This window comes from Heliangelus exortis, chromosome 1 (genome assembly GCF_036169615.1).
Source record: "Heliangelus exortis chromosome 1, bHelExo1.hap1, whole genome shotgun sequence".
NCBI lineage: Eukaryota > Metazoa > Chordata > Aves > Apodiformes > Trochilidae > Heliangelus > Heliangelus exortis.
This window is the reverse complement of record NC_092422.1, coordinates 120,945,252-120,972,257: the sequence shown is the minus strand read 5'-3', so window position 1 is coordinate 120,972,257 and position 27,006 is coordinate 120,945,252. Positions and strand designations below refer to the sequence as shown.

Genomic DNA, 27,006 nt, shown 5'->3' with positions numbered 1-27,006 from the left:
TACTTTTAAAACAGGTACACCGGAGAAACCTTCTCTCAGTCTCAGGGAAACCAGCACCTCACACAGGCAAGTACACAAAGTTACCATGAAGGCTTCCACAAGCTGGCTAGGATGTGGCTGAGACATGCCAGAAGGTATCATACCTGGGACCTGTTGTGGCTCCAGAGTTTCAGGCATTTGTTTAAGAGTACTTGTTGGGCCGTTGCACTCTTCTGGGTAACTGGGAGTGGGACTTGGGGGATGAGGCAGCTGTTATGGAAAGGAGAGAAAATAAAATCAAATCCATCCTGTGTCATTTCTCAGCCTCTCCTCCAAATGCTTTACTGCCTTTTAAGCAGTCTGTGTTGCTGTCTCTCCCTCACCTCTCCTTTCTCATCTGTATCCTCATCCTCATCAACATAAGCAAAAGATTCACGCTTCAGGTTTGGCAGGGCTGCCCCCAATCCCTTGCTGTGCCCATCGTAGGGTGCCTCAGACAGCTTCTGCTGCATCTCTCTGCTGAGGAGCCGGCGCCGTTCTGGGCTTAGATGTCTCTGGAGGAGAGCCTGCAGTTCAGATCGCTCTACAGACCCCAGAAGGATCATGGTCTCTGCATAACATAGAGCAGAGAAGCTATTAAGCCTCTTCAAGGTCCTGAATGTCCCCTACAACACAGCGTCCCTTTCCTCCCTCCCACCTCTTCAAAGTGCTTGGACTTGTACTGTCCAGAGCCATACAGGAGTCACTGACCAGACCTGCAAGTTGCTGCTAGTAGGCTGTGTGTTGGAAGCTCACCATCCCTGAGTGGTGCCACCCCTCAGCATCACATCAGGAGCAGGCTCTTCTGCAAAATTCCTCCCCCTTGTCACAGTTCACTTCAGTCCACACACTTCCCACCCACATGCCTCCCTTACCTGCTATCTCTGCTTCACTGGTCACACTCCAGTTTACCTGTCTGATCATGCCTTCTGTCATGCATCATCCATAGCACAAGGTTGTTAGGATGATTTTTTTTTTTACGGAGTGGATCACACTGTCTCCTTCACAGCATGTAAGCTAATAATTTGAAAGCTAATTTCTTATTCTCTTTAATCTGAGATAGTCTTCAGGAAGGACCAGTTTCTCCACATTGCTTACCTGGAGTGTCTACCAAAGGCAAAGTCTTAACAGTGGTGCTTTGGAGCAGAGTTTGCAAGTCTCGGTATGTAGAGTTGGAGGAGATGAATTTCACATCTTGGACCATAATATCCTCAACAAAGATATTGTATTTGCTGTGAATTTATGGACAATGAGGTGAAGAGTTAGCATATTAAACATGTCTAGCAGATAAATTCCTTGAAGTAATATATAAATGACCACTTCTTTAAAAAGTGTTCTGGACACTGTTGCTAAATAATCTTCTGTGAAAGTAAGGAAAGAGGGATTTCCATTAGGATCAAGAAAGATTAACTGGATTTTCATTAAGTTTGTATTCCATCCCATTACCCCTCACCATAAAAATACATACATATCTATAGTTGTATATATACATACCTATGGGTAATATATATAATGAAGAGAGGAAGGTATGTAGATGAATAACCAAATTTTCATTTAAGCAAAATGTCCAAATACAAACATTTTCTGGAGAAAAAAAAATTCCAAACCCCACTGAATTCGGAAAAAAAAAAAAAGGAATGTGAGGCACTTAATTTTTAAACAAGCAATTTGGCAGTATTAGTATAAATTAAATAATGCTGCAGATTATTCAGCCCTGTGCTTCTGGTGAAAAAGAAGAAAAATAATTTTCTTGATTTCTGTATATGAACCCTCATTCTACCCCACCCTTTGTTTTATCTTGCATGAGGCCTATTCTCCCTTTTTTTTCTTCTTCTTTGTAGTACCATCCCCTTTATTCTCCCATGGTCTCTTCTTCTTCTACCTTATTTCTTTGCCATTCCCCACCTTCACCTCTGTTTTACTAATATACCTTATGTGATTCCAGCCCAGGTCTGGCAGGTAGGGCAACTTCTTCACCTGGATGATGCTATCATAGAGGCTGGGCTGCAGACTCTGGGCCACCATGTTGGCAAGGATGACAGCCACCATCATGGGGAGGATGTGGGAGATCTGACCTGTCAGCTCGAAGCAGATCACAGCAGTGGAGACAGTGTGGCTCACTGCTCCTGTCAGAGCTGCTGCACCTTTCCCAAGTAAGGTGGAAAAGGAATAGGAGGATAAGACTGTCATACAGAAACAGCATGATATGTCAACCAGGAAAGTCATGAGGGTGGGACCACACAAAGGAAAAGAGAGGCACGCAGACTTACCAATGACAGCATATCCTCCAGGTAAGATTTGATAAACAATGCCATCAAAGAGGATCCCACTGGGAAAAAGAGATGCCATGATTTCCCCAATAAGACGCCCAAATGCAGCACCTGGGAAATATCAGCAACAATTATGAAATAACACCAAAGGAGCACCCAGTCTGTGCTGTGCAGCCATGCTGGGTGATCACTTGACTATTTTCTAATGGAAACAAAATCAAAATTACATCAGGGACTCAAAAGTAGTTCTCTTGAACTCTCTTGAAGAGTAGTTACAAAACATAGAAGTTAGGCTCTGAGAGGACTGGGAGGTACTGAGAGATGTAAATACAATTGATCCCTCATTCTTCCACTGAGGCAAAACAGCCACAGTGGTATTTGTCATTCCTGGGTAGGAGGAAATATCTTCAGAATACATAAAATATTGGTCCAGATCACACTTGAGGCACTTCCAACACTCATTATTTGCATGCTCAGACACTATAATCACAGCTTGCAGAAAAGTTTAGGTGGAAAAGGATTTATTGAGGTTGTGTTCTGACCCCTGTTCACAACGAAGTAAGATCAGATCACCCAGGGCCTTGTCCAGACAAGCTTTAAAGGTTTGCAAGAATGGAGATTCCCCATCCTTTCTGAGAACCTTGAAAATTTCTTTTTTTCCTTATGTTCCATCAGAATTTCCTCTGTTACAACTTCTGTCTGTACCTGTTATTTACTGTCTGTCTCTAAGAGGAGTCTTTCTATCATCTCTGTTCCCTGCTGCATGAGGTACTGAAAGCTGCAATTAGTCGACCTCTTGGCCTTCTCTTCTGCAGTCTGAACAAGACAAACTTCCTCAGGCCCTCCTTGTTTGTTTTGTGTTTCATCTCCACAGCAGTCTCAGTGGCCTCCACTGGACTCATTGCACTTTGTCAAAATCTCTCAGATTGGTGGGCACATAATGGCTCAGTATTCCAGAACTGTGACCAAAATGCTGAATGCAGAGAAATAACCAGTCTCTTTACCCGGCTTTTCCTAATATAGCTTTGTCTGGGATTTGCCTTCACCACTGAGAAGGCAGGCAACTGCCAGAACCCAGAGGTCCTTAGCCCACTTAATTTCATTTAAGAGATGTAGATATTTAATGATGAACTTTATGAGCTTGCATCCATTAGTCTAAGATAGCCCATCTTGCTTAACATTAGGAACATAGTATTTTTAATTTTTGGTCCTGAAATTAAAACCTGTTAAAAGCCAATAACCTCCTGTGTGTTACTATACTTCAGTCAGAAGAAACTAGTAAGTGGTGGTTTTACACTGCAGGTGCTAGTTTTGAAGTTATCTCTTCCAGCTGGCCTTTAGGAGCAAAAGGAGCCATTACTAATAATTGTTGGATGGGAGTTTCTCTGTCGATGAAGAAGCAGATAAACTAAAAGGCCATGGCTCAACATACCTCTCCCCACAGTGTAGCTTTCTTTATGGAAAAGGACACGGATTCCCTCCTCAGCATTTGGATTTGGGGGACAGGAAGCACAGACTCAGAGGCTGGTATGTACATTATTAACTGAGCTTGTCACAGACACCAAGTGATGATTCCTCATGCACTAGGAAGAAACCTACTGGGTATGTACACAATGTGTCTCATCTTCTCCATTTGTCAGACCTATATGCTGCAACACAAAATTGAAACTCACCTATAACAAAAACAGGCATGAAGCCTCCACAGGGGATTGGCATCGTGGTAGCAATGACAGACACGAAGAACTAGAACAAAGGCAGAGGGTGTGGTTGTTACTCAGCAGCAATAGAATTTCCTGCAGCCCCACTCTACTGCCCAGCCTGTGAATCTGTGAGGAGACAAGATCTGATGGTTCAGCCAGAAAATGAAGGGTAAAGGGGGCTGTGGGGTATGGGAGGGGAGCTGGAGAAACCGGCAACACACCAGCCCTGGTGCAGAGGGGCTCTGGGCATCTGCTGTGGTGGTAGGGAAGCTGAATCATTGTGGGGATGGATGAACATGAGCACTCCTTTGCCTTGGACCTCAGAAGCTGAAATTTCCTACTGCTCCAAACAGCTTAGCTTTTCATAGAATGAGGTTGTCAGCATTTCACAGACTCAGAAAGATTTCAGTGTGAAGAAAACTCTGGAGGTGTCTCTGCCAACTTCTTGCTTCCATAAGGGCTAATTCCTAAGTTAGATCAGGTTGCTCAGGGCCTTATCCAGCTGAGTTCTATACATCTTGAAGGGTGGAGATTCAACATTTTTTCTGAGCTTTTGTACCACTGCTGACCCACACTCAGGAGGGAATTTTTTTCCTGCAATCCAACTGTCATAAGTTTCTTTTATTCTAGCTTGTGTATGTTGCCTCTTCTCCTATGACTATATTGGGCAAAATGATTAAATCTGTCCTGGTACTGCTAAGACCAGTTCAAATCCTGATTTAACCCATTACACATGGGCTTCTGTCAAAACCAGCCTAATCTTAAAAACACCTTTAAGGCCTATATGCTCAGACTTTCTCAGGCAACATGACAAGAGATTTCCACAGTTGAGAGAAACACAGAGAATGCTGCTGTTTCAAAATCTTGTACAAAGAAGTGTACTGGCAAGAGGTCCCTTGCTGCAGTAGTATCATCCATAGGAGAGGGACAACCATGGTCCAGCACATCATGAGCAATACTTCCAGGTGTTTTGAGACCATATTCTCCTCAGAGTGGGCAAATCCTTCCTGTTCTAGGTCCACCTCTGAGGAGGTGATGCTCCTGCAGACATTGCTGTAGCTGCAGGCAAATGAGATACTAATCTTTAGATAGTTTGGTGAGATGAAATCCACTGAAGACAGCTTTCCACTGTAACTCCTATAGGATGGTTGGCATTAAAAGGAAAATGAAGCCAAGATACAGCCTGCCCTTTAGGAAAACCCTCTACAAAGGTAACAAAGAGCCAACAAAACACCGTTCCTCAACCTATGGTAGAGGAACATGCTGTGAGAATGGCTGGGATCATCATTTTGATACCAGCTGTTGCTTTTCCTTTCATAGACCACTTGAATAATCCAGAGGAGAATTTCCTGGCTGTCTGCAGTGGCCAAAAAGCTGCAGAAGCAGAATACTGCTAACTAAGCTCTGTCTTTGCAGTACTAAACCCAGGCAAAATACATCTGAGACTTGGGACTATAGTGCAGTGGAGAATCAGGTCAAGCCTTTGCCCAGAGTCAAAACAGCATTTTCTTTTTTTATGTGGTCTATCTCAACTCTGAATATATCCAGAAGAAAACTGCTTGGAGCAGTTATTTAGTGAGTAGAGAAAACTTCTAGTTAATGGGACAAGGCCAATGAATCTAGTGTCTGGGGATACAGCTCTTCCAAAAGGAAACAGACAGAGTGAGGATACATGCACCATGTAGTCCATCACTCTTTAATTTAAGTAAATGGGACCTTATCTGCTTAGTACAGCATAATTAGAATGAGCACAGAAGAACTCTTAACTGCCTGCAAGAAATCTGAGGCAGGGTTTTAATCAGGTGGAATCAGCTCTGTCGATCAATCACTGATGTCCCTTCATAATCTAGCAAAATTTTCAATTGATATTGCAAGGTGGCCTCAGCTCTTTTGCTTCTCTACAACAAACAAAGAAAAATGATCCCCATTTCCATGATATTTTTACCCTTTTATTTTCTGGGTTTTGGTTAGTTTGTCTGTTGGGCTTTGTTTGGTTGTTTGAGTTTTTCTGTGTATGTCTGGTTTTTTTCCTTAGGAAAACCTTGTTCTTGCTACTTCTATTTTGAATGCTGGAATATAATGTTCCCTTAAATCTCTTTTCCTGCTCTTCATATATCAGTTACACAGCTGATCCTTCCAGTTGCAACTTCCACAGACCGTGTGAGCTTGGAACATTTAATCTGCTGTTGCTTTCCAGGAACTGAGCAAAACTCTTTTCAGCTGCATTTCTTCATCAGGTTATTGTACTTCTAACAAATCCTTCAGCATCACACAGCTATAGGTTGTGCTTGCGTATTCTTATTCGTCTCCTACCTGTAGTCAGGAATAACAGGTAGGCAGTATCAGACTTTATCTAGACCAAATATAAATTATCTGAGAGCTTTTTACTCAATGACTTATTTTTCTAGAACTTCAGAAATCTTTCCTGATGTAGCCCTCCCTACCAGCACAGTGGTACTGATGGTCATTCAGCAGGATGCACGAGAAAGATGACCTAGGAAGCAGTGAAGGAGGTCACTATATTAAGGCTACGAAACTACTTTCTAATACTTTTTGTAATCTTGCATTCAAGGTGGGCAAAAACCACTTCAAAATATATAATATCCCATTTCAGTTCTACTGCTTCATTCTGTAGCCAGTCATTCCTTACTGGCAGTTCATGAACTATATTACAAATGATCAAGAACACTGATACCCAGCTGAGAAGGCTGACAGTGGACTTCGTTTCCTACCTTCACGAGGAAGAAAAGCAGGATGATGATGAAGACACTGACTTTGGGATGGATCCAGGCAGCAGATTTCCCTAGGATCTGTGGGTCCCCTGTGAACTTTGCCCACGTATAGTTATCAAAGAGGGAACTGATGGCTTCTCGTGGCATCAACTAAACATAAAAACAAAACCAAAAACTAGTCATGAGGTTAGGTGGAGATAATATTTTACATCTGTTCCAGGAAAGTGGAGGAGAGTTTCACTTCAGTCATGATAATGAGACTTAATTCACATTTTAATCTTCAGGAAGAACGACAGGACTTTACCTGAACTGGTGAAAGGGCAACTACTTTCACACATGGGGTAGTATCTTCCTAATTACTGGCTTAGGAGAGTGGATCTTTTTCAACTTTTATATGAAGAAGACACCAGAGATCATAAGTCCCAGAACATAGTCCTGCCTCTGTCCAAACTCCTCCTAAATGTTTCTTTACTTTTCCATGATATAAAACCTATATTTACTGGGGCACAGGATAAGGGGAGACTGTTCAGCAGAGCTGTATAGAAAGGTGAATACACATCCCAAACTCACCTCTCCTGCCATGAATTGCCCAAATCCTGAAGGAAAGGTCATAGATGCTATAAAGAAGGTTATAACCCCAGGGTATATGAGGCGGCTGAAAAGGAAGAAAGGTTTATTAAAATATAACATCACATTCTTTTCTTGTGTAACTCTCACTTCAGGACTATGAATAATGTTCCTGTGAAAGCTCATCTGCATCCATTTCTTTGAAGATTTGCTACTGGCAATTTAATCCCCTGCTCCATTGATCATTATCATTCATAGAGAATTCAACTGTCAGCAAAGCCATTTGACCCATCAAAATCAGTGTACTGGAAGGCATGGAGGGAGAGAGTGATGTACAAAATACAGAGACTTGAATATACAAGGGTGGGGGTGTATTTACAGCGATGTGTTGACCTATTGTCAAAGCCAGCACCTCTTCCATTTGTCTCTATTACGCCAGTCTTGCCTCGTCATCCCCCATCCTATGTATCCTAACCTAATTTATTTAAATACAGGGTTATTTTTTTTATATTTTTGCATGCATCCCCATCACATTAATTTTTATGAGAAAAACTTCTTTTCTTTCTATTGAATTGATGACTGTCACAGTTTTAGGAAGTTGTCTTTGGTGGCTAGTGGGTACAGCTGTGTTGGACAGCAAGATGAAGCCATCTGGATTTTCCTACTGCTGTGTCTAATCCCAGGATGTGTTTCTTGGTACCCTGTGACACTTCATGGGCATTCAGACAACATAAGTCTAAGCTGTCCCAATGTGCTAGACTAATCCTGTCAGGCCTTCTCTGAAAAATCTCTGTGTTCTTACGGGAAGTTCTGACTGTGATGCTACCATACTCAGGAAGATAAAGCATAACCTTTCATTCCCGTCAGTCTAAGAACCTACAAAATTCTGAAAAATAAGTCAGACGTTTAAAGCAAACTCTTTCTTTTCACGCTTTGCTTTTTTCTCTTTTTTTCTACTTCTCTACTAACTTTGTTTGGTGGCTCTGCTGGGGCTTGTGGGTAATGCTACATAATGAAGAAAGACAAATTTTCTCCCACATAATATATTAAGTTATCTGGAACTTTATTTAACTAGTATTTTTCTTTTGCTTAGATCTGCAACTTGCTAGGAAATATAGGGCCTTCACATCTCCCAACTTAGAAAATTCTCACAGCATCAGATTTGTTCTGTGAAGGGACAGAAGGCATTTATACTTAGCCATGTTTTTTTTTCAGGTTATAACTTTGGGAGTTATTATTAGAGCGGGAAAAAAAATATATTCAAGTGCCCTGTAAAACATTTATTGTATTTAGACTCCTATTTTGTTTTCCATTTACTGCTGCAATTCACACTATTTGGTTACTATTAGTTTCAGCTTTTGGTTCTTAAATATGCAGTAATTGCAATACTGCAACACATTCTTTACATTTTTATTACATTTTGATTTTTAAAATTTTAAATTTTAAGGCACTGTTAGATTTCAGTTGTATTCCATTTTCTTAAATACAATTCCAGTTAAACTTATTATTTACACATTCTAAAAAAAAATAAAGGCAGCATGAACTTAAGAAGCGTGATTATCGATTTTCTAACAGCAATCGTTTTATGTCCAACCATTTTATGTCCTCTTAATGAATATTACAGAGTCTCCCTTCTAAATCAAGAAGCTACCTGAAGCTAGAGGGGCAGGTCAAGAAGAAATTCCAGCTCAGAACAATTCTCTTGGTGTTTGCAGGTATTTTATTCTCATATAATTTTTCAATTTCTCGTATTTTTAGTGTCCTACATTTGAAATAGTTCTAGCTTCCCGAAAGCATTTGTTACTATCCAGTATGAGTGGGGTATAAACACTTGGTCCCTAAAAGGAGTATCTACAAAGGCACTCACTATTTGGTGAGAAACTTGCTCAGAGTGGTGTGGCGCCGGATGAATAGAACCACTTGGCGATTGAGATAAACAAAAAATGCTCCAAGGAATCCAGAACATATCCTAAAGTAGAGAAAACGAAATAAAATTGCATCAAACAACAGATAACATAGGAGACATCAACCAAGAAAATGAGTTTAAGTGTTTTCCATCTTAAGCTGTTTATGAAGTCTTTTCAATGTCACCTTGAGGGTTGCTCCTACAGCAATTCACTTGAAGACATTGACTTCCTAATGAAAGAAGAGAGATTATTTTGCATCTCTTTTTCACATGTGCTGCCATTTTGCCACTAAAATTTTCTCTTGCTTACAGTGCACAATCTGATATATAAAATAATGTATAAATAAGGACTGACGGATCTCAGTGGGGACTGGAAAAGAGCAACTGGGCAAAGACCAGTATTGTCAGGACTTAGACATCATGCTGGAACAGGAAAGAGTAAAAATGGAGGGAATTTAAATCTGATCCAGCAAAATTTTATACTTACATAAAATATTAAAAACTATGGCAACTCTTGTGCCTGAAGCAAAGTATGTAATCTCTATGATCTTAATCACTTAGTCCTAATAAAGCAAAAAAAGTAGAGTTGTCTAAGGACTGGCCCTGGTTCTTGTGCTTTCAATCTTACTGAGATCTGGATAAGCAGGATAAATATGGCCCAGTATTAAAAGGTGAAGTAAAAAAAAAATAAAAATAAATAAATAAAAAATATATATATATGTATATATACAAAAGTGTGTGTAGAATAGTTGATGGGAAGTATTATTTTATGCGGTAAATAATTAACCCACACAAATAATATTCTTATTCTAATATTTTTAACAATAATAAACGTAAGCAATATAACCCTAGGGACTGCACAGGGAACTGAAGTTCTTTATAATACTTTATATTTAAAAATAGGTACCTCCATTCCTAACTATCAGTTTATCAATAAAATAGGAGTGCTCTTCCTGTATATATTTTGTAAATTAATAATATTTGATGACACAGAAGAACAGGATCTACCCTTTTGTAGTGGTGGGCTGGGTTAGCTTTTTGTCCTACTTGAAAGTGAAAAAATATGTTGGATAGAAAGGGCATTCAACTTTGATTCTTAAGAGAATTTGGAGCACTCCAAATTGACATCAGGACTTTAGCCAGGACTATCCAAGTCTCCAAGCCTTTAGGTTTTTTTTTTTCTTTTTAAATTACCCCATTGGACACTCAGCATTTGAAAGCATGTCACACTTGTAATACATTGTAATACAGTCCTTTTTTGCCTGTGTACAGTACTGCAGAAAAAACAACTGTGCCAACTCAATTAAAAACAGAACGACAAGAAGTTTTACATTCTTTCAGCTGTAAATCATAAGTCTTGCCAAAACAAAAATATTTGCTGAGTTCAGCATGCAAGTCTGTTTAAGAACAAGGAAGTGAATACATATTATTGGCAAAAACTAGTCTATTCATAGATTTTCAGTATTTTTATGTCTTAAAAAATTCTCACTGGAGTTTATATACAAGTGAAAACAGGTTACTAAAAGGACATATCAACTGTATTTCTGATCTTGGACCCAAATCTTGCAACCGAGTATATTTACAATGCCATCACAGGTAGTTGTTCCTTCAGTGTATTCCTTTCACTACTGCTCTGCAGCCCTGGAGCCTTTCTTAAACTAACACAAGATTTTTCCTTACAGCAGTTCCAGATTAGTTTTTCTCTATTTCCCAGTTACCTTTTTATTTTTCTGAAATACATTCTTTAATTTTGTCCACAAATGAAAACAACTCAGATATGTCCATAAATAAAATAAAACTGACACTCATCTTAATAAGTTAAATGTTTTTCTCACTGGATCCGATTATGCTTCAGTTAGCTTTACCACCATATCAAGTGTGCCAACCTCTCCTGAAAATGAAAATCATTCTTATTTTGTAGAAGGGAAACTTTCTGCTTAAATCTTTTTTCCCATTTTTTGTCAAGTGGAAAGGAGACACTTGTTGAGTCATTTCATTTGGGGATGCCATCAAAATAGTTAACAGGCCATTCAGTAAATCTATACACAGAACCTAGTCCAAGTAAGATTTACTTTTTTTCCTTTCTGAAAAAGATATATGGAAAGGAAATAACAAACAGCTTGCTAGCACACGCATTTCCTTCCTCACCCATTGTGTTACATGGGCACCATTTCTGAAGGAGGAATCCCAGCAAGCAGAGACCTTAAGTGTAACAATCAAAGTGTTTAAAAGAGCTGTAACTGCAAAAAAAAAAAAAAAAAAAAAAAAAATACTAATAGAGCTCACATGATAACTTCTGTATAGCAAAGGCCCAGGCTTTTGGGAACTTACCCAATTACAGCAAATGCTGGGAGTTCTTGTAGATCAAAGGGGAAATCCATGCGGAAGTTTGTTCTGAACAGCGCTGTGATGGTATCTGTGAGAGAAGAAGGAGGTATAGGAAGAAAGGGAATGATGAGGTGAGAATTTAAGTGCCATAACATGTAGGGATAGTGACAGGAGAACTAGCTATATGCATGTTTTTATTTGATTTAATGATATGACATACAATACAGCAGATTGGCAGACTTTAGTCTGATTTTAGTAGTGTCTATTTTTGAGCACTTGCAACCCTAGAAAACCTATGTTTGTTTTCAGAGAATGTATATATGTTTTTAGCTACAATCTAAGATTTTTAAAGGGTTTTCTTTTCTTTGTTTTCTTCTACCATCTGTTGTTTAGGAAATAAAAATTCCCACAACACTCATGCTCAAAACTCTCTTTGTCGAGGGAGGCAGTGTTTACATATCTGGAGAAGCTGTGTAACACACACTTGTGGTTGCCTTCTAGACACAAAACTCAGATGTTCTCTGAAGTTATATCTGCAATGTTTTGGCTGTTACCAAAAGAATGAAAGTCTTAGAAATCACAGATTAAAAAGATCACCTAGGTCCCACCTTCTCCAGTTCACCTTTCCTGGTAGTGTTTCACTGCTAAAATGGCTTGGATGTTGAAATCTGTCCTGCTTTTACCTGGAGGTGTGTAATTGTGTGGAAACAATATTTGTGTTACAGATGAAGTACAAATTACCAGACTAGTGCAGTCTGGAAATGAATGAGGATGGTTATAAATCCCATCTTGCCCTAGATGAAGGAATTACTTGCACAATGAGGAAAGAAAAAAAAATCTAGCATTACATCATAATTATAGGAGGCACTAATTATTTGCTAATTGGTCAGGCAGGACCAGGTTTAGAGCAATGATTTAATCATATTTCTGTGTGTTACATTACTTAAAGTAGCTAAGCCTACCAGCACATTAGTATTCAAAATGGGAAGATCTTACTTCCTCTCTCTTCATCCCATTCATTTCTTCCCAGTTACACTGTGATCCTCTCCTTCTGGGCCCAGTCTGACAGAAGAGTCCTAAATGCAACTGCTAGAAATGTGTAAAAGCTTCATGAAATTGGTATCATAATGCATGGTATTGCACTGTAGTTTTGTAATGCCTTCCAGTAAATCCATTTGATAGTCACTCTGCTTGGAACCTTGATCATTTTGTCTCAAAGATATTCTGGAATAAGATGGCAAATTATTGCCTAAGCAGAAAAGTTAGTTCATATATGGTGTACGAATTTAGAATAGTTTACAGTTCCACATGAACATTACAGGTAGATGTGTGTAGTGCACATTAAGGGAAGCAGTTTCTTCCACTTCCAAATACATTACTCTAACTCAAACAAAGGCTTTCTTACTGGGTGATAAAGCTGTGCAGGAAACTAGCACAAAGACCTGCACTAATCCACTGAGTGCATAACTTCTGAGAGTAAGCAAGACTTCAGAAACTGTGAAGACACCAGAGAGGGGGCCCTAAGAAAAACCCTTGTATGAACAAAGAGCAAAAGGCCCAGGCTTGTAACTTTCAGAAGCAATAAGCAAGAAAAGACATGAAAGATATGTTACAGCAGGCATGATAAAAGATGATAAAATAATGAATGACTTAGATAGACATAAGTTTTTAGCTCCTTAATCCAAGGACAAGGAGACTGTCAATGCAAAGAAAACTGACAAATATGAAAAAGTGTCTATTTTTCATAGACACTTGGATCACGTAATATTTACATTGAGACAGTGAACGAAGCAGAATGTAAGAACTGTTAATACGCATAATAAAGCTGTCTCAATGATTTTGAAGAAGGAACAGTAATTAAGATACTTTAGGACTAGGATACTTTCTAATGATTTGAGAGATCAGCAAGGGAGCTAGAGTAGATAAAAATTAAATATAGCAGATTATCTCCTGTCATCTGTCTTCAAATGGTCTTTCAGCACACAAAAAAAATCCAGCCCTGTGGAGTCAAAATAGACGTAAGGATATACCAGTTTTAAGGGAACTGGCCACATGGAGGGAGCTGGAGTTGTTGAGTCTGGAGAAGAGGAGGCTCAGGGGAGACCTCATCACTCTCTACAACTCCCTGAAAGGAGGAGGTAGGCAGGGGGGGGATCAGTCTCTTCTCCCAGGCAGCCATCAGTAGGACAAGAGGGCATGGACTTAAGCTCTGCCAGGGGAGGTTTAGGTTGGATATTAGGAAAAAATTCTTGATGGAGAGGGTGATCAGGCATTGGTACAGAGTAGGAATGGTTTGTAGTTTACCTGCATCCTTGTTCCAAACAGCAAGGACTCGGAAAACAAAGGCACTAAAGGTAGCTGCAAAGAAACCTCTCCAATAATTGCGCACAGCAAAGTAAGTGGAAGTGACCTCAATGCTGAAAAGGACCCCTAGAAAGAGTTGGAAAGGGAGCAAAGTTAAAATCAGAAGTAAAATATTAGAAGCATGCAAGAAGCTTTTAAATAGTCTTCCAGAGCAGTGGTCTCTAAACTTCTTTAGCAGTGCACGCATATCACTAAAATATTTTTGAGCAAGTACCCCCCAATATATGTGTATTTATTTTAAACAATTTACATGTAGTACTGTATTCATATATTATGTACAACATGAACCATGTTTTAATTGAACATGAAACGTTCAACAACATGAAATGTTTTAATTGAAATTTAAAAAGATGAAGAAATAAAGAACACTTAAGCTTGTTTATTAGTGGGAAAAAAAGGTTTTTGTTCTCACTAAAAATATTAATATTCTTTTGAAAAATTTGGTTTAACACTTCGTGATACAGTGCTTCAAAGTTCTATGCAGTTATTTTGATATTTACTTTTAATGTTTGTCAGAGCTGAAAAATATATCTCAGAATAATACTTAGATACAAATGCAAGAAATGCATTGTTGGCTGTGCTGACTGAATCATGACACTGTTGCTTCAGTCTCGTCCACCACCTATGTAAAGTTTTTTCCTGAGATTTAGATAGTAAATTTCTCTTTCGTGATGTTAATCAGTTCTTGCAGATTAATCAGGAGTTATATTTTTATATCTTTAACAAATGGGTTCAAATTCCACTTTCAATCTGGAAGATTTTTAAACAGGCTAGAAAGTTCTATTTCAATGCTTTTTAAATGTACATGTGTGAGAGTTTTTGTAGGTGATACACATTTTATTTGACAACAAATTCACAAAAACTCCACAAGTTTCTTTTGAAAAGCTGTTACTTTCTCACCCACTGTTCAAATGGCACTGTCATCTTGAAGTATACCTATTATGTGATACACCAAGTATGTTTATTTTTTCTAAAATAACCCCTAGGTAGCATGCTACTGACAGACACTTGTTATCACAGAAAAATCAGTGAATTCAGGACTGTCTTTTTGTAAAAGAAAAAATGTATAACTGGTCTCAAAATTCAGTAACTCTTTTAAAAGCTCATTTCCATGAGATAACCAGTAAATGTCTGTGGGGTACAAAGGATTTTTATGGTCTCTGCCTATGTCATTATGAAAAATTCTCCTGTCTCAAGGTCATCCTTTTATGAAGTTAACCACATCAATGACAGCCTGGAGTGCAGAACTTTGCTGCAAATAAGTTGCCTGTGAGCAGTGCAGTGAATGAATTTGAGGACTGGTGCTATCTGTGTAACACCACCCTGCAATCCTCTTCTTATGCCAGTCAAAGCAGCCTCTCCAATGGTCATTATGCTTGCACAGTTTTTCCATAAAGCAAAGTATTTTATTTTTTTAATGTATTTAATACAATCATGTATTTAATACAATCATGTATTTTATTTATTTATATTTGATATAATAATATTTATTGTAATTTATTATTAACATTAATTAATGTAATTTATTATTAACAATATTTATTGTTAATAATATTTAATGCAATCATATATTTAACACATGAAAAGCATGTATTAACGAAGTAATTTACTGTTGAGAATGTATCTAATCTGTTAGATCTTACTTTTAGTAGCTCACAGAAAGTGGTTCTTCATGTGTCTCACTATCAAAACAGAACTTAGCAAACACCATAAGATGAGACATGTCAGAAACATCTGTATTTTCATCCAGCTGCACTGCAAGCTTCTCACACTGTGTAACTCGTACTGATACTTGTTTCTTCAGTTCTTCAGCAATGTTTTCTGTGCATCTCCTGACGCAGTGTTTGCTGGCAGAGGAATGTCTTTTAGTTTGCCACCATATTGCTTTCTGATATTATTTCAGCCATTTTTACATTTAACACTTGTTTCCTTGGTGATACATGGCTTTTTGTCTTTGCTGATGAAGTAAGAAACCTCAAAGAAGGCTTCTAAACACTTATTATTTCAATGAAATTTTGTAAAATATTGGGTTGAATATCACATAGTTTGAAACATCACTTAAAAATTGTGATGCTTAGTTTTAAAATGCCTTGCTAATTCTGATGGTTTCATACCATCATTAGCTAACTCCCCAAGGCACAGTATGCACTTAGGGTGAGGTTTGTTGTTAATGATAGCAGCTGTACATCTATACCCCAATCAGGATTTGATAGTTTTCTATTTTTTGGCAAATTGCTTGTCAAACTTGATTAGCTGATCATTTTTTTCACCTTGTAATGCGGCTGATTAAGAACTTGCACTAGGAAGAGAATTGTCAGCTCTGCTGTGATCTTGTAACTCGTCTGTGCTCGCATTACTGGTATTATCTTCAATCCAGGATCTCTTTGCAGGAATCTGTTTAAGCCACTTGTCCAATTTGTGGGGGTTAGTTTAGTTGGCACCAGACAATGTAATCTCTAAATCCACTTATGTGGTCATGTATTGACTGCAATATGCTTGTAAGCAAGCAGACTCTCTGCCCTGTGAACACTGGATGTGGCAAATGGCAGTCTGACAGATTGACTGAGTGAGGGACACCAGTGCCAATATATATACTGAATATTAATAAAGCCTAATTTCTGGAGGGTTTTCTGTTTTGGTTTTTTTGTTTGGTTGGTTGGTTGGTTTTTGAGTTGTTGTTTTTTTCTTTTTAGATTAAAAAGAATAAAGTCTGGTATTTTCTTCCCAAACTCCAATAGATCATCTTGTACTCTCCCTGTGGCACCACACCTCAGTTTGGAGACCACTGTTCTAGAGACCCTTCCCCTCTTGCCTCAAGAAGGCTGACAACATGCAGAAAAAAAGACTGTGTTACGGATGCTGGGAAAGTTTGCAAGACTTAAGGTAAGTTTCTTTGTTCAAGATAGGGGACAGATTATAAATACGGTTCAGGGAATGGGGAGAAAAGAGGACTGGGCAGGAGAGGATTTAGGTACCTGAGAAAAAGGAAACAGAAGAGCCACTTGCCTCCAAGTGGTGTCCCAAAGCAGCAGCCGACCCCAACAGCACAGCCCACGGTCAGGACATCTGTGTAATAATATGGCTGCTACTGGTGACAGAGACAGAGAGAGACAGACAAACAGAAGAAAGAAGGAGAGAAAGCAGAGAGTGAGTAACAAAATTGGCAGGTATGGCCACATGCTGTCTCCCAGCTCTGTCACCAGTCTATGAGTTATAACTATAATTATCTTATTTCTCCCTCCCGAAAGGCTTAAAAAAGTTCAGAAGACAAGACCTGGCACAAGACAGGCATATACCTGGAGCAACAACTTCAAGGCATGTGAAGATGGCAGCATCTCATCTTTCATTAAAATATGCACACTTCTGTCAGTGAAGAAGAAATGCCTCATGGAAAATCTTATGGAGGGTATGTATATATGTTTTACTCCATCTCTTTTACTTTGGCAGGGAATCTCAGGATGCACATGTGCCAGAGGGTGCCTCAAAAAAACCCTACCCTGTTAGTTTATATGTACAGGGCACATGCATATCCAGAACCAAGTGTGGATAGGTGCTGAAGGTACTGCTAGCCTGGGTAGGTGTGTGGGTAAAGATCACCTAGTAAATCTTGTGCTGTCCTGGTGAAAACAATCATGATAATAAGGGAAAATGGAAGGCATAAAGGATAGACTCTCTCCTGAGACAGTTTTGGAAGACTTTTTTTGCTCTTCTTCGGACACACTCCAGCACCTCGATGTTCTTGTAGAGAGGGGACCAAAACTGAACAAAGTAATTGAAGTGAAGCCTTACCAGTGCTGAGTACAGGGGGACAGTCGTGCCCATTCTCCATCTGGCCACACTATTTCTAATTCAAATCAGGATGCTGTTGGCCTTCTTGGCCTCCTGGCTACACTGCTGGTTCATGTTCAGCCAGCTACTGACTAAAATCCCCAGGTCTGGAGTTGCTGTGACCCAAATGCAGGACCCAGCACTTGAATGTGTTTAACCTCATACAGTTGGTGTTGGCCCATTGATCCAGCCTGTCCAGATACCTCTGCAGAGCCTTCCTACCCTCAGGCAGATCAGCACTCTCTCCCAACTTAGCATCGTCTGCAAACTTACTGAGTGTACACTCAATTCCCTTGTTGAGATTATTGATAAAGATATAAGTAGAACTGGCCCCAGTACTGAGCCCTAGGGAATACCACTGGTGACAAGCCACCAACTGGATTTAACTCCACTCACCACAACTCTTTGGGTCTGGCCATCTAGCCAGTTTTTCACCCAGTGATGATTATACTTGTCCAAGCCATGAGCAGGACAAGTTTCTCCAGAAGAATGCTGTGGCAAACGGTGGCAAAAGCTTTACTAAAGTCTAGGTGGACAGTGTCCACAGCCTTTCCCTCATCCACAAAGCAGATCACCTTCTCATATAAGATCAGGTTCGCCAAGCAGGACCTGCCTTTCACATTGCTGACTGGGCCTGATTACCTGGTTGGCTGTATGATGGCACTCGATATAATCTGCTCCATAACCTTCCCTGGTACTGAGGTCAAACAGGGTTGTAGTTCCCCAAGTCCTCTTTCTGGACCTTCACAGTTAGTCAGGAGTGATGGGAGATGATGGGAAGTGGCTTAGTGAGCACTTCTGCCAGCCTCCTGAGTCCCCTTGGGTGGATGCCCTCCAGCCCCATAAACTTTTGTGTGTTTAAGTGGTGTAGCAAGTTACTAACCACTTCTCCTTGGATTATGAGGGTACCATTCTTCTCATACCTGTCTTCCAGCTCAGGGTCCCCAGAGAACAACTGATTATTCTAAAGACTGAAAGAAGACATTAAGTAGCTCAGCTTTTTCACCATCCTTTGTCACTATGCTTCAGTTCAAAGTCTGGAATGGTAGGAGGGTTGTTATAGCTCATGGGCATGGTGATTAACAGCTTGAAACTGGGGGAATAGGTGATATAGCCTGCAGCATGGCAAGATGTAGAGTTGTTTGAAGGCACAAAGCTTGGTGGGTCAGTGTTGAAGAAGAATATGAGATAGAGTGACCTGTAGCAACCACTGAGAGCAGTGGTGTATCCCAGGATACAGCACTGCATCAGAGTATTGGGCTGTGTAGCAGCACAGTAGACAGAGTGACCAAAACAAATAGGCAAAGAAGTTTGCAGTCAGAAAAAGTAGCTGGGCACCTTTTGCTTGTCAAAGGATATATTGACTTTTCAAACCCATTTTGAGGGCTCCTCATTAATACATAGGGTGGTGTTCACCAGCAACAGAACCAAGAAGTTATACACCATAACAATAAGATCTGAAGTTTTGATCTGTATCCTGGACTACGATCAACTGAAGATTACACAACTCCTAGGTAATGGAAATCACATTTGGAAAATTTGTGCGAATCCATAAGAGGAGCCCAACTAGGCTACAAAAGCTATGATCACTTTCAGTTCGTTCCTGTACCACAATGTTGTCACAGACTTGCTGCAAGTTTTATTCTGGAAGGTATCTCAGGAGTCTTCTTCAACTTTCTGCTCAGAGATGGGCTGACTCCAAGGCTACATCAGGGTGTTCAGTACCTTGTACAGCTGAGCCCTGAGCAACTCTAAGGATAGAGACTGCCCTTGCATCTTCCAACACCTGTGCCACCCTGAAACACATCTGGGGTTAGGGGAATTTTTTTTTTTCACGCATTAATAGAATTTGCCTTCTTGAAAGTTGTACCTGTGGTCTCCTGTACTTTCATTGTTATAGTAGTTTGGCAATTTTGTCTCTCTAACATCATCTTTAGCTACAGAAGACAGCAATTAGACCACTCCCTTTTTAGGCTTTTCTTCTCTAGTTTCTTCCAGTGAACCGTGTAAAATGTGTCCTGAAGCCTCTGAGACTGTATTGCTTCCAGGTACACAGAAAGAGACAAGAATTGTGGACTGTGTTATGGAAGATTTGTGTGTGTGTGTGTGTGTGTGTGTGTTTTGTCTTTAACCATTAAAAGAGGTATCCTTTTCTCCTGTGTGGCTCCATCTGACTTTGATACAATCCTTGGTTCTGAACCTTCTTTCTCTCAAAGATTTTTTGCAGACTTACAAGTTTTGCCTTGAAGCCTTAGGAGTCATCTCAGGATGTCTCCAGCTTCCTAAATACACAGCTCTCAACCTCTCTCATGCTGAACCTGATTTTCTTCCTGGAACATCTTTATTCATGTTAGCAACTGAATAGCCTCTAATTTGTAGCTGACAAACTATGTTCCTTGCTTTTTTTTTTTTTTTAAATAGCAAACAAGAGTAAATGTTATTGTTGATGCAAGACTATGCAAGACCAATTTATCAGCTAACTAATCCATTTGAAGACTAAAAGAAAATCAGTGGATGGAAGAAATAAAGCCAACTTAGAAAAAAATATTGCATTTCAAAAACTCCTTAAACAATGGGGAACAATAAATATATAGAAAAGCTGGGGGCAGTGCATGGGGGAAAAGTTAAGTGAAGGCCCGGAAAATAATATAGAACATTTTAAGACAAATTATTTGTGGTAACTTCCAGCTTGTTCCCACTCTTTTACAAATAAGTTACTATTTCAGCTGTTTTAGGAAGAATTTATCATGTACTGTTTGAAGAAATTCTGTGAACCAGAAGACTAGTACAAATGTAAGGGGAGAGAGAATAATTTTCACATTTCTCCTCACAGGAGGATCATAAAAAGGTGGGAAGGGACCACTGGAGATTTCTCATCCAACTTTCTGCTCAGAGTTGTGCTAATTACAATTCTAGATCAGGTCTTGTCCAGGTAAGTTCTCATGTTGAGTGGAGGCTTTTCAGTTTCCCTGGGCATCTGTGCCAGTGTTGAACTGCCCTTGGGAGAAGAAAATATCTTTTTTTTACAGGTACATGAAAGAAAGTTCTTGTGAGGCAGGTGTTGGCCTCGTCTGTGACTAGCAATAGGACAAGAGGTAACGGGTCCAAGTTGCACCATGAGAGGTTCAGATTAGATAGTAGGAAAAATTTCTTCACCAAGTGTGGTAAAGCATTGGCACAGGTTGCCCAGTTAGTTGGTAGAGTTGCCATCTCTGAGGGTATTAAAAAAATGTGTACATGTGGTGCTTTGGGAGATGATTTAATGATTAAGGTGTTATAGGACTGAGGATTGGACTAGATATTGAAGGTCCTTTCCAACCATGATGACTCTATGATTCTCTACAGTCAGAATTTCCCTTGTTGCAAGTTGTGCCTATTGCCTCTTTTTCTTTTAATCCCTTCTGAAAAGAGCCTGGATCAATCTTTGTTAAAATCCCCCCTTAGGTGATTGATGACATCAGATCGTCCTCCCTGAGCCTTTTCTCCTTTAGGCTGAGCAAACCCAGCCTCCTTAGCCCCTCCTCATATACCATTACTCCAACCTCCCACCCATCTTGCTGGCCCTTTGCATCTCTCTTCAGTGTGGAGCACAAAACTTTACATACTGATATTTCTGTTCTTCAGTCCAGTGATGAAGTGTTCATTTGTAATTTCCTGTTCATATTTTCACTTCCCGTTCACATTATCTTTTCCTGTCATACTTGCCATCATCTCCTGTCCTTAGATGTTGCTACTCCTTACATAAAGGGTTTTTTTAACATCTGTTCTCTACTCAGTCCTTATTGATTGTCTGGACAGACCTCGATGCTCTCCAGGTTGTACAATGTCCATAACAGGCAAGGACTGAACAAGCTGCACCATCAGAAATCAGCACATTAATAGGTGTCGCTTTTCCTTCCCTTCCTTTCACTGCCACCGGTCACACACAAAAAGAAAGAACTCATGTTGCTAGAGCGGAGAGGTGTCTGAGGAGAGCAAGAAATCTCACAGCAAGAGGCTAAATGAGTTGTACATTAAACGTCACATATAGGAAGACACTTGCCTCCAAGAAGAGCCCCGAAGCAACATCCAGCTCCAGCTGCGCAAGCCGCCACCAGGACGTCGAGCTGCCTATGCACATTCTGGAACAGAGAGTGCAGCCAGAGAAGGGCATGCTGGGGCTACAGGGGGCACAGCCAGGGGGTTAGGATCCACAACAATGAAACAAAGCAACAGCCAGCAGCAGATTTAGCCATTGCTTTTACAAACAGCAGGCTCTACACGTTTAATGCAGTTTTTAGTACTGTCAGCTGGTCTTCAGAGGGGACATCTGGTCCTTACGCGCAGACAGGATCTACTGTAGAAAAACACCTCCCATTGATGTATTACACAGCCAGTTTCTTCTAGGAGCCTGCATGTAAGCAGTTCCTGTAGTTAGCTATATATGCAGTTAATAGATTTTTTTACACAACTAGTCAATAGTGATCAGCCTGCAGAGGCTGTTTTGCAATAGCAAAAAGCCTATACACAGTGTCAGTGTCTATAATTAGCAATGCTGTATTAATTTGGCCTAAAGACAAATTGATCTTTGTCTGCAGCTACTTTTTATACAGACAATGATCTCAGTGCAAAGGTATCAGCATAATGAGATTGAAAAACTGTCAAATTCCTAACCAGCCTCTGTGTAACTCGTAGATAACCTTGGTGGTCCGGCACAGTGACTTGACTGTATATCTGGCATATGCTTCCTCTGTGTTTTGTGGCCTACCAATAACTATCCTATGTGTTTTAGGAGATCAGCCTGTGGAAGAGCCATATGCAGAGATATGTGCCTTACCTCATACACACCGCAGAAGATTGACATAAACTTGCTGAGTACTGCAGCACAGATACTGGCAATATGCACAAAAGGACCCTGCAAGGAGGAGAAAGCAGAGGGTTACCCTCTGGTTACTGACAACCATGCAGCCACTGCAGATTTCATAATTTTTCTTTGGCCATCTTAGCCAGTTCCCCAGTCTTCCTTTTTTTCCCCTCATAAAGATTGCTTGACTTGAATTCTTTAATGTCTATATCAAGCCTTTCAAAGTAAAAGGAAAATGTCTGATGGAAGAGAAGTATTGCTGGAAAGAGCAGAGCTTTTACAAGAGGAATGGTATCAAAGGAAACTATTTATAGACTCTTCTTTCCACAGATAGCACCTCTCACCTCCCAGACTCTGGACACCACAGCAATATTTACCTCTTTCCCCACAGGCATGCCACTTCCAAGCCCAGCTGTGAGGGCCACAACTTTGGCCACAAAAGCTTTGAGAGTGAGATACTCCTTGAGGACCACTCCCCTCATAATGGTCTTGAGCTCTGGGATACCAGACCCTGAAAAAACAGCGGAGCAGAGGATGAAGAAAACCTACAGGTAAATGGCATAAGAAAAAGAAATAGACAGAAACAGAACCTGTCATGCCTTCTGCCCTCACCAACAGCCTGTGGAGAGACGAGCTGGCAGAAAGTGGCCGCAAACAGAATAAGAACAAGTGGGTATGCAACCCACACCAGGTACTGCATAGGAATGTTCAGGTGCAGCTCTCTATACATCCACTTGTAGGCTGTAGACAGACAAACAAACAAGTGAGTAACCACAGCTGCTCCAAACAGGTTGGTAGAAATCAAAGTATCACTTGCTAAGCCTGCCTATCTTACATCTCCCTGAGAAACGCTATCCTAAGGTCCTCATTTTCTGAGAAAAGCCTTGCTATGTTTTGAGTACAAGTTCCCAAATGCAACAGGCATCCCGCAGGTATGGATAGAAATAGCTCTCTGTTCTCAGACAGTGCCCAAATGTGGTGTAAGAACAGGTGTGTTACATGTGGTTGTAGGGGTGAATAGGGTCTTTTCACTTGGCAGCCTGAGGGCCTTATGTGAGTCCTGAAGGGTAATAAAGTGGTCCACCATTAGTGCTCTCTCCTCCATCTCAATCACATGAAAAATATTTCCTTCTGGAAAACTAGCTTAAAAGCTCTCCTTATGATTTGCCTTTTAAAGCAACATCATGAAGGAAGCTGTACCAGCTGTTAGAACAGCACTGGTACCATTGCCAGGCACAAAAGAATGAGCTACATGGAATCCAAACTGAGCTACAGCTCCTCTGTGGTTCATCTTTGCTGGCTGAGCTGGCTTTCCACATAGCAAAAGACTGAGATTTGGTGGAAAGAAAGAAGTAGATGGGGAGGCTTCCCCTGCCTTGTAGATGGGGAAGCTCCAGGAGGAGGAACACTGTTCTAAAGGGATATTGGGAGCTTTGAGGAACTGTAATGGCTGGTGGACATCAGCACACAAGACCACTGAGAGGAAAGGGTTGGTGTGTGTGTGCAGGTCAGGGTTGAGACATTAAGAGTAAGGACATAGGAACATTTAACAGGATGTGAATGATATTTGGTATGCCTGTGTGTGCAGAGATGGGCAGCAGGGGGACTGCAAGATCTAGTACTTGTTATAGCTGGCAAAGTAGAGAGGCACCACAGGAAAAAATGTAACGAAGGGATATAAGACAGTGATTAGAGGATCTTTGTGAAAAAAGCCAAACAAGAGAGCACTATGTAGCTAGATAGCAGGAAACTCCAGAGCACTGTATAAAAATTGAGAAGAAGAATAATGAGGCAAAAAGCAAAAACAGTGTCAGGAGTATTTAAGGAGTATGTAAGAAGATCCCTTTTCCCTCCCCATTCTTCATATGCTCAGCAGACCCGGGGAGGATGGGAATGAGTGTAATAGAAAGGACCACAGCATCAGTTCCCTGTTACTCTATATATTCAAGAGAACAGGAGGGAAAGCAAGTCCTATCCTTTGTTGCTGATATTTACAGGAGGAGGAATATTGGTCATTGGGCTTTGTAAAAGTTTCAAATATTTTATGGTGTCCTTTTACAATACCTGAATGAGACCCACCTTGTATGCTCTTTGCACTGACATAATCCACTACCCAGCTCACCAGCGCCATGACCAGACCCAACAGAACCAAGAAAATCCAGTCCTCTCCAAGCTTCTTGGTAACATATTTCTGGATGCGTCTAGCACAGTCTGTGGAGTGAAGAGTGAACCAGAAAAACTGAGATAACAGAGGTGAAGCCTGTGTCTGTCTCTCCTCTCCTTTGCTGAGAACTGACAACAACTAGGATTTATTTATCGTTAACTTAGTGCTGAAGGACTGGTACCCATCCCTCTCCCATAGTGCCTCACAGAACCTTAGGCAGTTTCCTCTTTTCCACTGTTACAGACATTTGTTGTGGGCAATATGAACTTGATACTGGTCTTTTTTCCAGACAGATCTTGGCTTTTCCAAGTATTAAAGCTGACATTAAAAAGTCTTTAGGATCCACTGTGATTAATTTTCCTCCCTTTTCTTCTCCCCGGTTACGATTTACTTGTCTTTTTGACTTGTTCAAATTCCATCTCTCTGGATGGCCTACAGAATACCTGGTCATGGGACAATGGAAGATGAATCATGCCTACCTCGACATTTGGAATAGCGCTCGTCTTTGATCTCTGCTTGACTTGCACACTTCGGGTGTCTTCCATTGCTCTTTTGGGCCCTCTTCTTATTCAACAGTTTTGCTTCTTCTTTCTCTGCCAAGTCAGTTATCCGGTCTGTGTATTTGCCATAGAGCTAGAGGTGCAGAAAACAAGAGAGATGAAGAGGAAAAGGTAAGGCAAATGCTCCTTTATAAACATCATGAAAGATGAAAAGCAGATCTACTAATGGTCAGAGAGGCAGAGTTAAATGTACCCTAGGAAGGAAACTGAGACACAGAAGCTCTCAGACAGATGCAGCTCATCCCTTTTCTTCTTTTTCCATTCTGTTTCACTCTTTCCAACCTCTGGAAAATATTTTTGTCTCCCTTTGGGGGTACAAGATATAACCACAGACTATTAATTGCTTTCTAACCTCGTGAGAGAGAGTTGACTCTGGTCTGAAGAGACTGAGAAGACTTTCTGAAGGTACAAAAGAAGGTCAAAAGAGGCTGCCACTCTCAGGGCTGTTTCATAGACTTCAGCAACAACATGAACTATCTCTGAAGGTTTCTAGAGGTATTAAACTATCAAACAGGCTGCAGGAATGTTCTGCATCTGTTCCTTCTGCAGCCAAGGAATGAGTAACAGGGCACACAGCCACTGAAGGTGCCTGTGAAGGAAAAGATCCAGCACCAGTTCAGAAATACCACACCTCCTCCCATTATTTAACCAAATTGACAAGCATCCTAACATAATTTCTCTGAATTTCCTAACTACCTGAACTAGTCTTTGTCTTCAGATATGAATCTTGACATGCAATTGCTTATATGCAGTTCACAAGTAGTAACAAGTAGTAACATGTGCTTGCCAATGATATTTTACACGTGGATCTGTAGTAAACTTGGCAGCTGTGCCAACTTGTCAGAAATAAAATCTCAAGAGAGCTGGAAGGATCCTGACTGTGCCCCCTTATTTGTTTACCAGATTCTCTGAAGAGCACTTATCCTTCCTCAATCTTTCAGAGAAGAGGTGGGGAAGGTGTGCATTTAAGAAGCAGAGACCAAGCTTAGCCTTGTCACCTGCCCTTCAGTTAACCAGCTTTGACTTTACTTGTGGTCAGATTACCATCTCATGCATGTCCTGTGATCGTGGCACTTCCCACCTGTGAGAATGTGACCCTTTACTTTCACCCCAGCCCATTATCTTGTCTCTAAGATTTTCTCAGTGGAAAGGGGAGAGTGAGCAATGTTTTGATCAGCAAAATCAGCTGGAGAATGACAAGGCACATGAGAGCTATAAAGGACTACTATGCACTTGAGACATTTCTATTTGACAGCGTCACAGCTCCTCCTTTTGCAGAGACACCAGAGATGTGTGTTGCTCTTGTACCCTGGGATCTCTATGAACTGAAACATCACCTGCACAACTGAGATAATGCAGCTAGCTGCTGTACTTGCAACAGAATGTGAGATCAAACAGATTCACTGGAAGGTACCTCTGGAGGTTTCTAGTCCAGTCCTCTACTCACTGCATGTGAATGCAGGTCAGGATGCTCAAGAACTTGTCCAGGCGACTTCTAAACATCTCTAAGGGTGGAAATTCCCAGCTTCTCTGAGCACCTGTTTCAGTGCTGTTTTCAGCCTGTTCATATTTCCACATAAAAAATGACTAAAAGTCCAAAGTAATTTATTTATTCACATACATTCCCCAAGAGACACTTGGACCATGTTCAATAGCTTCCTTCAAAATCTCCAGTATTTTTTTCTCAGAACACACATTTAGATTTCTTTATACCATCTTGCTCTTA

The 27,006-nt window shown here is 40.4% G+C and overlaps 1 protein-coding gene across 5 annotated transcripts in view; it reads right to left on the bottom strand.

Moving 5' to 3' along the window:
• The window catches only part of CLCN1 (chloride voltage-gated channel 1), a 63,363-nt gene that overhangs the window by 7,191 nt on the left and 29,166 nt on the right, over positions 1 to 27,006 (bottom strand). For 4 of the 5 annotated variants that reach the window (XR_011729641.1, XM_071762924.1, XM_071762907.1 and 1 more), the window contains exons 2-18: positions 25,200 to 25,353; positions 24,636 to 24,767; positions 23,169 to 23,297; positions 22,934 to 23,067; positions 22,530 to 22,607; positions 16,892 to 16,970; positions 13,826 to 13,951; positions 11,525 to 11,609; positions 9,155 to 9,256; positions 7,291 to 7,375; positions 6,721 to 6,870; positions 3,962 to 4,031; positions 2,289 to 2,399; positions 1,949 to 2,201; positions 1,117 to 1,250; positions 363 to 589; positions 144 to 249 (exon numbers count right to left, since the gene is read on the bottom strand). Coding sequence is in view for 4 of the 5 variants with exons in the window: in XM_071762924.1 (XP_071619025.1) it covers positions 144 to 249; positions 363 to 589; positions 1,117 to 1,250; positions 1,949 to 2,201; positions 2,289 to 2,399; positions 3,962 to 4,031; positions 6,721 to 6,870; positions 7,291 to 7,375; positions 9,155 to 9,256; positions 11,525 to 11,609; positions 13,826 to 13,951; positions 16,892 to 16,970; positions 22,530 to 22,607; positions 22,934 to 23,067; positions 23,169 to 23,297; positions 24,636 to 24,767; positions 25,200 to 25,353 (2,155 nt within the window). In the remaining variant the exon portion in view is untranslated. The remainder of the gene's footprint in view (positions 1 to 143; positions 250 to 362; positions 590 to 1,116; positions 1,251 to 1,948; positions 2,202 to 2,288; positions 2,400 to 3,961; positions 4,032 to 6,720; positions 6,871 to 7,290; positions 7,376 to 9,154; positions 9,257 to 11,524; positions 11,610 to 13,825; positions 13,952 to 16,891; positions 16,971 to 22,529; positions 22,608 to 22,933; positions 23,068 to 23,168; positions 23,298 to 24,635; positions 24,768 to 25,199; positions 25,354 to 27,006) is intronic. The other variant, XM_071762916.1, reaches the window with a different exon arrangement.